This window comes from Scaptodrosophila lebanonensis, unplaced genomic scaffold (assembly GCF_003285725.1).
Source record: "Scaptodrosophila lebanonensis strain 11010-0011.00,11010-0021.00 unplaced genomic scaffold, SlebRS2 tig00000165-arrow-arrow-pilon, whole genome shotgun sequence".
Lineage (NCBI taxonomy): Eukaryota > Metazoa > Arthropoda > Insecta > Diptera > Drosophilidae > Scaptodrosophila > Scaptodrosophila lebanonensis.
The window spans coordinates 769,084-780,921 of record NW_022060599.1 but is presented as its reverse complement, the minus strand read 5'-3'; the positions used below and the strand labels follow the sequence as shown (position 1 = coordinate 780,921).

At 44.6% G+C, this 11,838-nt stretch overlaps 1 protein-coding gene across 1 annotated transcript; it reads right to left on the bottom strand.

The window, feature by feature from the left end:
* Positions 1–10,536, bottom strand: LOC115629775 (sodium leak channel non-selective protein). The gene is made up of 17 exons (XM_030526330.1): positions 10,451–10,536; positions 9,112–9,282; positions 7,825–9,024; positions 7,651–7,763; positions 7,483–7,593; positions 7,280–7,423; positions 5,680–7,212; positions 5,487–5,612; positions 5,067–5,432; positions 4,246–4,996; positions 3,880–4,179; positions 2,801–2,995; positions 2,546–2,732; positions 2,228–2,482; positions 1,892–2,165; positions 1,615–1,777; positions 1–1,545 (listed from the first exon to the last, which is right to left on the bottom strand). Exons 2-17 carry the CDS (start codon positions 9,223–9,225, stop codon positions 778–780), a joined length of 6,600 nt encoding a protein of 2,199 aa, XP_030382190.1. The 5' UTR covers positions 9,226–9,282; positions 10,451–10,536; the 3' UTR covers positions 1–777.
* Between the last annotated feature and the right edge of the window lie 1,302 nt (positions 10,537–11,838).

Below are 11,838 nucleotides of genomic sequence, written 5' to 3'. Positions count from 1 at the left end.
TGGAAATAAAATTTATTCTATGTAGTTTTATTAAATGGCAAACGAATTCTTGTTAGCATAATTAAATTTCTGGTCGAAATACCGAAAAAGCTTCAAATTGTTATCGGCTCTAATCGAATCGAATATTATAATACTTAATACTTCATGACATGCTTCTGAATTTCGACAAATTTCCGTACAATTAAATATAGCTTTCAAGGCATTCAATAACATTATTTCCTATTCTACTTAATTTTGTACACTCCTCGCGAATTCATGAAAATAGAAGGTGAAAGTCGTGCCAGCCTGACTTTTGATTACCCTGTACCCACACTTTTTGCCGCAACAGGCTTTTAGCTGAAATAAACTTTGTTGTTCCAACCATTTCCGTGACAGCTTTACAATATGGTTTATCCACTTATGCAGAGCCATATAAACAAAACATTTTTTGTGATAAAACTGCTCTGCATACAAGTATGTTTAGTGTCCCTAGCTGTTATGGTTCAAAAGTTCTTTATGTTCATACGGACAGACGTTTCCATCGTTCGTCTCATACCTATAACCTGGGGTTTGTCTGTATTTGGAACCTTCCCATTCAATATTCGGATACAGGGTAGAACAAATTTTTTAAATAAATCAAATCTCTCGCGAGGATTGGTAATACCCTCTGGATTTTTGAAATTATTAGACATGGTTTAAGGTTATGTATAAATATGCTTAACGCATGCATTATGTGAATGGCTGTGGCTTTGGCTGCGTGGTTGCATTTTAGCGTTTTTATGGTCAGTTGGCTAATCTTTAGACCTCATCGTCGCTGGTTTGGGTGCAGAGAACCTGCTCCTGCCACCAATCATGAACCTCGTACACCGCATTCGCCTGATTATTGAAAGGCAGCAGCTTGCCACTGCCCGCCATCAGGTGACCCACCATGCCCGATGGACTGCCGAGGGCGCCATGATGATGATCGGCATAGTGGTTGGCGGCGGCTGCGGCGGCGGCAGAAGCGGCGGCTGCTGCATTGATTGTCGGATAATGAAACTGTGCTATTTCGTTGTTTAGTTGCGCAAAGAAACCCGACGATTTGATGGCATCCCGCTTGTACAGGGCCGCCGACATATTCGGCAGTGTGGTCATGGAGTTTTTTTTACGCTGCTGACTGCTGATATGCAAGCGTTCCTTGTCGCTGAGCGTTGAGCGTTGTTGGGGATCGGAGGAGGTGGGTGCTAGAAATTTTCTGCCCGCCGAACTGCCCGTAGAATCGGAACGATTTAATGCATAGGCACGTTTTGTTGCCGCAACCACATGACGGGCAGCAGTATGCGTCTCACCATGGGGCAGCCCCACGGCACTACTGCTGGCATCCTTCTCCTCGTTCTCCGTGGAGCTAAAGGTGGGCGAAAAGGCGTCACTGGTGGGCGGGCAGGTGCCGGCTACGGCACCACTAATTGTCGATATAGCCGACTTGTCCACAACGCCAATGGGCGTTTTATCCTCCTGGACGTTGGGACGCATCACAGGCTGTTCGTTGGTCGCTCGCAGGCCAGCAATTAACGAGTTTTGCTGCTTCTGCCAAAGGACAACAAAAAAAAGAAGCGTTAGACAGAGATAGAGAATGTATGACATTGTGAGACCTACGCTGGCATTCTGAGCGCGTATCTTTTTCAAGCAGCCCTCCAACCAAGTTCTTATTGTCATCTTGGCCACTTCCTCCTCCACCAGGTACTCGAATTCCTCGCGCGCCAACAGCTCCTCCAGCTGCAGCGCCTTACGTATGTCAACAGACCGATAAGACAACATGCTGTAAAAACATTTATATATGAAACCATTGACACGAGCAATCATCTAAGTTACATACATACTTGTATATAGTATGTACACATAGTATATGAAAATATATGGCTCTGGCACTTACTTAATGACATCGTGAAATGTGACATCCTCTCCATTGTGCAGTTTGTCCAGCTCGTAGCACATGTACTTGAACAGCAGTCGATCCTTTTGCGGATCACACTCTAGACGGCCCTTAAGAAGTCGCAGAATGAACTTAACACGTCGCACGGGAATCACACCACGCTGATGTATGTCGACAATGTTCCAAGTGTTCTGAAAGTTTCGTATGTCTGCGTAGGAAAGTAAGGCATCCTCCTCGTTTGAATAAAATAGCGAAAAGTTCTCCATGATAATAGCTGCAGGGAATGCAATTGGAATTTAATACAGTTCACCTAAACAGACCTTGATTTGTGCTTACCCACTAGAAGATTGAGCACAATATATGTAATGATGACATAGAAGGTGCAGAAGTATATTAGACTGGCCGTGAAATTTCCACAGTCGGTCTCCCAGTAGTTTCCGCCCAACGTGCAGTACGGAGGCTGCACCATACAGTCATGCATTATCTTATTCCAATCCTCACCGGTGACAATTCGAAATAACATTGCAACGCCCGTCACTGGCGATCCAAAGTTTGCACGACGTCCAATACCCTCGCCATACTTTACCGTACCTGCGAAATAAACAAAAGATAAATTATAGTTCAGCATCATTCCACTATATTCCATATACTAACCGAAGAGTATGGTGCCGGCCAAGGCATAGAAGAAGACCAGCAGGAACATGCCAAAAATAATGAAGAAGGATTTGCAGACAGAAACGCCCACCGTCAACATCAGCATCTTCAATGTGGTGTGCTTGCCAGTAATCGTAAAAAAGCGAAGTATGACGACCATGAACCCAAAGAAGTAGGACAAATCATTCTACAAAAACAACAATAAATATAGAGCATTAATATTATGGAATCGTGGCACTCAACGCATCCACTGACCCTCAAAATAGTCTGCAGAATTATCCAGATGACTCCGGCAACAGTGACGAGCAGGTCGTAGCGATTACGCCGCGATTGCCAATATCCGCGTGGCGTGAACGCAATGTTCTTCATAACCACTTCGATGACAAAAACAAAGGTTAAAACAGCGCTGACAATGACCAAACGCTCCGTGTGTACCTCGCCTTTGATCCACTGTGAACAAAAGAGTAGCAAGCCTTTAGAGCTAAACAAAACTAATGGTGCGGGCAGACAGGTGAAAATAGTTTATATACAAACTCGTCGAACTGTTCAGGTATGCTATTAATATCAGCATCAGGAGCGTATTGAGTCTGTTCAGAAGCAATTCCTTCTTTTTGCGCTACGTGATTTAAGCTGGGATACCAACCTTTGCTTAACATCCTATTCTAGCAGACTGAAAACCTTCCTTCATTCGGTAATTCGTAGTACTGTTCTGGGGGCAGTTTTAATTTTTACATTTTTTGTAAATTTTTCTGTTTCTTGTAGACCAACAACAGGCATTATTTTCCATTCATCTTGTCTAGATGCACAATTGCTCTCGCGTTATTTGTTCGAACTACAATGAACTTTCGCATTTACTTCATCCAGAACTCTCTCTCTCTTTCTCTCTCTCTCTCTCTTTCTCTCTCTCTCTCTCTGCCTCTTTATTCTATAAGAATTGCCCTCTTTAGTTATCTCCGGAAAAATCTCAGACCGTCTAATAAAATTTCCCCCACTGGGTTGGAGATTTCCTTTTATCTCTATGTTTTCTTAATTATTTTTATTAGCTCTTAATTAGAATTTATTTTTCTCCTCTGCTCACTATCCTTTGTTAGGTCTATAACGTCTCTGATAACATTTGGCTGTGAATCGGGTCATAGCTGGTCCTATGGCCAATATATATATTTCATATATTATATTTCATTTTGTCTGTTATAAAAATATTGTAATTTGTATCAATAAATAAATAATAATATTAATAGTCAAGCAAACTGTTCTTTAGATTAAGCAGTGCTTACTTTTTATAGACGAGTTTCTGTATAAATTTTTTGCCTATAAGGCACACCCTGGACACTCACCGTTATGGAGAGGAGCATGCTATTGATTAGAACGACCACAGCAATGACGCGTTTGAAAATAATGTGCTGCGTAATATCGTAGGTGAAGGCGCGTATTTTTCGCCCATCCGGACGTGGTGGCAAGTGTAAGGGCTGAGCAATTTTCAGACGCTTTTTCAGGTCACACCAGCGACGCTGGTCTACAGTCAGCAGCGCTGTGCCCTTGTTCTCCGAGTAGTTGGCAATGACCACGCCCACGAACAGTGTCAAGCCGATCATGCAGCCCAAGAAAATGTAGATGTGAATGTAGATGGCATGTATCTAAACAATTATTAATAGAGTTAATGGCTAATAGAGGAAAAATATTTATGAATAATAGTCGCTTACCGGACCCACAGCTTTGATCAAAACATCTCGTACATCCAGCCAACCTTTGAAGGATAACACCTCAAAGAGGGTCAGCATGGCGTCGCCGATATTATCGAAATTGAAGCGTCGCGGATTGGCCCAAACACGTGGCACCAGCATTGCCGGATATGACTCATCCACTCCCGGAGTCAACTTCATTTTCGTCACAAACACACGTCTCATAAAAACGCCCACACAGTCCTCCCGACGCGGTATTGTCGGATCATTGCAGCGAGCTAGCCGACCACCATACAACTGTACACCATAGCTGGCGAAAATGAACATGAGCAGGATCAAGAGCGTGGATACCAACAGGATCTCCTTAAAGCCGCGACACAGCTCGTAGACAACCTTACGCATGTGCGGCACCAATGTGAAGATTCTCAGTGGCCGAACACAGCGCAAAATCATGAGAAGCTGTGCTGCCGAATTGGTCGGTATGTTAAGGGGCATCCAGCACAGAAAAGACGTGGAAACCACGTAGATGAACACATCGAGGGCCGCGGCAACATCCTTGATGTATGCTTTGGGCGTAAAGAACAGACCGTCGGCGAGTATCTTCATGGCCAGCTCCAGGCTCATGAAAATGACAAAACCATACTCGGCTATCTGCAGCGTTGGGTGATCCATGACGCGATAATTGGGCGTCTCAAACATCATGGAGATGCACGAAAGTGTGGTGGCAAAAATCATGACCCAATCCAGATACGTGACAAGGCCCAAAAAGTTGCTGCAAACAATAAGAGGCACAGGGGCCGGTAAAAACGGATGCTATCCAAACCCAAGCCATATGGACTTACTGCAGACTTTTGTATTGCACTTTGCGCTCCTTGCCCGTCAACGGATCCTTGAGCCGGGCATCGTACCGCGCATGCACGATCTTCTGGCAGATTTTGCGGAAGCGGCTCTCGCGCGGAACCAAAAAGAGCGGTGTGTCAAAAAACGGATGATTCTCCCTCAGATCCTCCTCCCGTTGATTGCGCCGCATCTCCGCCTGCTGCCGCTTCGCCTGCAGTAGCTTAATGTCTAGATCATGCGGACGTGCTCGCCCTGAATTGGCACGTGGTGCGGCCGCAATGTCACCATTCTCCATCAGATGCTCGTAGGTTTGCTTCAGCTTGATGGAACCGGAACGAACGCTGCGGCGTATAGAGCGTGAACCAAATCTGTGAAGTAGCATACACATCAAACGCGGACGCTGACTAGATGAGCGTACTTACTTCTTCTGGTCCACACGCCAAGGCTTCGAATGTGTGATGGTACCCTGAGATTTAAGGCCTCCCTTCGTGCCGACGACCGGCAGCATAGCCGAGTCGCCCAACATCAGTCGCTGATTATTGCTGTCGCTGTAGAAAACAGTTGGTTGAAAATCTCATGCGACATATGTATGTATATACTTTCCCAGCCACTTACTTAATTATATGCGTAATGGCTAGCTTACGTAGACTACTGCCCGCCGCTCGCACCTTCGCCGTCTTATTCATGATGCGCACCGGCTTTTGTTTACGGAAGACCACATTGGACTCCCAACACTCGGACATTGGTCGCTTACAGCTCTCAATAAGTGCCGGATCCTCGGTTTCTAGCTCAATGACGAAGTGCTTCATGAAGGACTCACGAACCTTGGGCAGCATGAAGTCGTTGGGTATGCGATGCAAAATGGTCATCTGCGGTGAGTCGGGGAACTTCTCAAAGATGCGCAGACGAAAAGGCAGTGTCTCCTTGATTTCGGCGCTCTGTTCGCGAAACTTGAGCTGCTTCAGCTTTTTAATATCTTCATCGAGCTCCAAGTTATCCAAAATGACCGCCACGAACAAGCTGAGCACAATGAGTGTGACAAACAGATGGTAGAGTATAAAATAAACGGCCACTAGTGGCGTCAACGTTTTACTCGTTCGTATCATTGTTTCATCCATGACTTCCACCCAGGCCTCCTGCGTCAAAATCTGGAACATAGACATGAAGGCCTCCGGAAACGATTCGAATTTTGTGAAGTCGCATAGAAAACAAAATAGCTGCATCGAAATGCTCGAACTAATGATTAGCAAGCACATGGTGAATATTATGAGCGAGCCGAGCTTCTTGCCCGGTCCAAAAATCTTGTACACAAAACCCTCCAACATGGGCGAGGCCTTGATTAGTCGCACCACTCGCAGCACCTGAAAGTATGTGAGTCCGGACAAATAGAACATAGGCACTATGTGAAGGGTTGTGCCCACAGCCAAAAGCAGCTCGAATTTGTGTATGGAGTGCTTGTAGTAGCCCCGCCATCCCAAGCAATATATCTTGAACAGTGTCTCCAGATCAAGCAGGAACGTGAACACAGCTTCGATGTAGTAATATCGTTCATAAAATACATGCCGTGGTCTCCCATCGTGCTTGAATGCCATCGTGGCAGTCACAATACCATTCGCCAATATCACAGTCATCACCAACATGCGAAAATAGGGAGAGCGTAATATAGCGTGGCATGTTTCTGGTGCCAGTCCGCCGTGCTTATTATCATCAATGGTGACCAGACGCCAACCCGAATCGTTACCGCTCAGTATTTGTGAGGCAGCCGTCTTTTGTATGTGACCCCTTGCGCCCCACATCTGTTGGAACTGCACACGAATTTCATTGAAGGTCTCCGTTATGACCGCAATGAAAACATTCTTAACCAGCCAGGCCAAAAAGAAGATCATGGTACTGAAATAGAATGCGGCTCTCCAGGCAGGCAACGAGTCTATGGCACGATACATAATGAACACCCAACCCTCCTGGGAGGCTGCCTGATAAACGGTAAAGATGCTCGTAGCAATGTCCTCGAAGCCATTGAAGCCGATAACGTAGCTGCTAAGAAAATCCATTTTCATGCATCGCATGCCCGGCGAGCACTGATAGCCCGAATCCGGATCCATCGAACAGAAGGTGTCCGGTATTGCAAGTGAATTGATGGTAAGCACGCTTTTAAGCAAACATATATACATGGGTTAGACTTGATATCGGTAGACTCTTAGTTGATTGTACTTACGGTCTGCCCAGCAGATCATATCCCGTGTTATTCATCACGCAGTGATTCTTTAGCTCGCCAAAGAACTGCACTCCGAGAAGGCCATACAGTGACATAAAAAAGAGGAAGAACAGCGTCACATTGTAGATCTGTTGACTCGAACGCCTGTAGAATAGAATATATAGTGATGAACTGATAGACGTCAATATACAAATTATACTTACTTGAAGATCTGATTGATGCGACTCTTTGGCATTGAGAATTTAAGGAAGACACGTAGGAAACGTATCATGATGAGTGGACGAGGTGCGCGCATTATGGATAGGTATGAAAATCTGAAAGCATACATTGGACTAAACCAATTTCATCAGCTTTGCCACGATATTACTCACTTGGGCACGATCTCCAGCACTTCAAAGATCTGCAGTATAATGGAAACCCACAGAAAGCTAACCATTGAGGCATCAAACTGGCACCAATGGTCCTTCAGGTACGGCACTTCGCCCTGTAATTGTTTCTAGTATTTAGTGAATAGTTACCTAAATAAGAGTTTCGGTTACACTTACATGCAACACACCCCGTATGTGCATCTTGGCAATCATCTCGGCGGTAAAGAGCAACGTTACGGCGGTATCCGATACGAATGTGATATACTGCAACGACGGATGCCGCTCGAAAGTCTTTGGCGTATTCAATGAGACTGAGGCCAAGGAGACTAAGGCGCACAGGCGCATCAGTCGCCTAACCCACAGCTTATTCACCCACTCAATGTCGGCACTTTCGTTCAGCGACTCCTCTGGTCCATAATCGGCCAGAAACGGTTCGCCGCCCTTCAGACTTTGCTTGCGTCCGAGCATTATCTTATTGCCAATGCCGGTGGCAATACCGAGTCCAATGGGCGGCACACCGGTAATGGCCGCACTGCCAACAGTGCTGCTAATGCCACCACAGATGCCCATGCCGGCGCCCCCACTCAAGCCACCGAGTCCACCCATGCCGCCTAGACCACCCAATCCTCCCATGCCGCTCATTCCACAGCCGCCACCTAACAGATTAAGGCCACCACCGCCAGTTCCATTGTTGTGACCCGTTGTTGCTGCTGTTGCTGCTATTGCCGCTCCCACAGTTGTCGCATTGCCACCAAGACCAGGACCAGCTCCGCTCACGTTACCCGTCGTCGTCGTCATGGCCGCCTGCTGTACGCCAGTGCCCAGCATGGGTCCCATCGCTGAGGCGGCGTGAAATGCGTGGGCGGCGCTACTGCCTCCACTGCCGCCACTGCCCGAGTTCACAATGGTCGTTGGACTGTTGAGCGTACTAGTGGTGGCATCGTTCTGATAATGGTTATAGCTTGCGTTGCGTGAGGCGCCTGGGCCAAAGCCAAGGCTAAGGCCGAAGTTATTACCGGGACTGCTGCCCGGAGATAAATTAAAGGTGAATTGACTTGGCGGTTGATGCGAGTGCGACAACGAATGCAACTGTGAATGATGATGGGGATGATGCGAATGCTGATGCGGATGCGGATGCTGATGCGGATGTTGATGCGGATGTTGATGTTGATGCAGAGAGGCACGTAGATGATGAGACTGCTGTTGTTGTTGCTGCTGCTGTTGTTGTATTGTCAGACTATTGCCGCTTGAGGAGCTGGTGCTGCAAGTGGCCGGCGTATTAATGCCAGCACCTCCTCCTCCAGTTCCTGTTACCGTTCCTGATCCTGGTCGCACTGCTGCTCCTGCACCTGCACCAGATCCTGCTGATGCTGCTGATGCTGCTGCTGCTGTTGTTGTTGCTGCTGCTGCTGCTTCTGAACTGCTGCTGCCAGTGGTTGCTGCTGTCTGCTGCTGTTGACTCACGATGTTAACTGGGACTCCACCTCCACCACCACCTCCGCCGCCGCCACCGCTGCCACCCGCTCTTTTATTTCTTGCAGCTGCACCCAAGCGACGTATTTGTAATCGGTCAATCATTCAATCAACTGCTCGCTTGCATAGTAGGCCTCGCTGCTTGGTCTGCAGTTATTGTCGCTATTGAATGGGAAATGTGAAACTATTAGAGGAGGTGCAGGGCGATATAAATTTCAGATCATTTAATGGCATAGTGAGTGCAATGGTGAGAGCTCATGTAAATATTTACATTCGAACAGCTGTCAATTGAAATTAGAGCGAATGCGGCCAATACACACGTGAGCACAAATCACTCACACGGATACAAACACGGGTACTCTCTCCTACACAGGCACATGCATATCAATGAACAGACAACCTTTTTGTAAATTACTTTACCATTCCCGACCCCAAATGACGATGACGATGACGACAACGACGACGACGACTACGATGCGACACGTACAACGGCATCGAAACGATGCGATGAAATGCGTAACGCATGCAACCCCAAAAATTCTCAGGCAAACCTCCAAATTTCTATGCAGCATTCCATAAATGATAGGGACTTGCACACCTCATTATTTTTTACGAACTAGCTGACAAAATGCATCCATTTATATCCACATGAAGATTATGTTTTTGATGGAGTGTATTTCCAATTTTAGATGCGTAGATTCCATTCTGTCTATATAATAGAGACACACTTCCTAAATGGTTTGCCCTTTTCCATGAATAGAAAACATATAAACGTTTATCCTGATTCTAGCTACTCGTACGTAGTAGACCAAAAGTTTCCATAACACTTCCTCTTTAGAGTGTTGCGCCCTCCCATAAAAAGAAAAGACATTATCTTGACTAGAAAGACGTTCATTCCATCTACAATAGTAGACCAACAGTTTCCATCACATTTCCTCTCTAAGCTAAATTGTTTTGCCCTCCCATATAAACGTTTATCTTGACTTGTTTTCCACGTCCGTATAAAATGTCAGCAAATATCTATAAAATGTTATTGTTCTCATTTGGATATCTGTTACTGTTAAAGTATTTTAATTGAAAGGCAATTCCCAACTTAGTGGTTTCAATAATAAACCAAAACGTTGCTGCCTTCTCATTTTTTTTTGTCATTTTTTGTCAGCGAACTAGTTCTAATGACCCCCAAATGACGGGATCTTCAACCTTTGGCCCTAACCTGCAGGTAATGTACACATGCCTGCCCTGATTACATGTGTGTATATTTGTGTGTGTGTGTGTGTGGGGTGGAATGCTTACGTGTGTGACAATGTCTAGCACTTTCGGTTCCACTTACTTTCTTTTTGTAGCGAATTTCGCGCGATTTTTATCACAAAGTAACATTAATGAGGCGCACTTGGAGCCAAACTGCTTAAGCTTTAACAACAACGAACAACGTCGATGACGAACAACAACAACAAGGACGACGACAACTACAACGACGTGACGACGACGGCGACGGCGACGACGATGACGCCGATGACGAAAAAGACAACGAACAAACAACGATAACAACAAATTTAGGGCAGTAGTTGAGGCTGTAATTGAGTTTAGCCTTTTTTGGCCTGTTTTAGGCTTTGCAGGCAGCTTGGTCTGCCTTAATATCCTTAACACATTTTCCTTTGTTTAACAATTATCAACGGGGGGGGAGGGAAAAATAGATTTTGTGCTTTGGAATTTTTGTACTAAACAAACGCGCGTGCAACGTCGTCCGGCCGTTCAGTCGGGCAGTGCCTCAGTCAGCCAACTACTTTGCTCCAAAATTCATGCCTGGCTGTCAGAGATGGCAACGTTGACATGGCCATAACGCCTGCGCAGTTTCCACGCTCGCCAAATGCCAAACAGACCAGCGACGAGGGTGGAAATTTTCTGAATTTGCTCTACACTCGGAAAAAAGACGCATCCATTAAGGGAATTAAAGAAGAAAATCATATAACATACAAGTATGTGTAACTGCAATACATATAAATATTTTGAAGCCATAAAATAGATCTGCATTCTCCAGTATTATTTATTAATTTATTTTTTTAATGTTTCTCTGAATTTAATGAATCCCTAAGCAATAGATCGAATTGAAGATTATACTTTAATACACATTTTAATGAGTGCAATATTTCTTGATTAAATTTATTAGCTTAAAAATTTATTCGCATTCTCAAGATTATTTTTTGAATGTTTCCCAATACAATAAGTCGAATTTAAAATGATGCATTAAATGTTAAATAAATTAAATAAATAAATACTGGAAACATTTTAAAATAAGTTTGCAACATTAGCATTTACTATATATAACATCTTTAAAAACAAGTTTTCTAAGTAGTTTCTTTAAAGATGCAGATACAGATAAAGAAAAGTGGATGTTTAACAAAAACGTAACACATATTTGAAACTATGTATAAGCCTATTATCCAGAGTCAAGTTGTATTGGAAAGTTTAGTTAATACAAATGATTCCAATTAAGACAATATATCCAATATTGGATATTGGAAATACAAATGATTACAATTAGACAATATATCGAATATTGGAAAACCTGCAATTGCAATGATATTTTATGATATTCTTCAGCAACCCTAGCTTACTTCAAGTGCACATAAAACTCTTTAGAAATCATATTTTTTTCAGTGTAGTTGTTATTGTCGCTTGTTGGTGGAGGGTGGTGAGCAGCTATAGATTTGTCAGGCA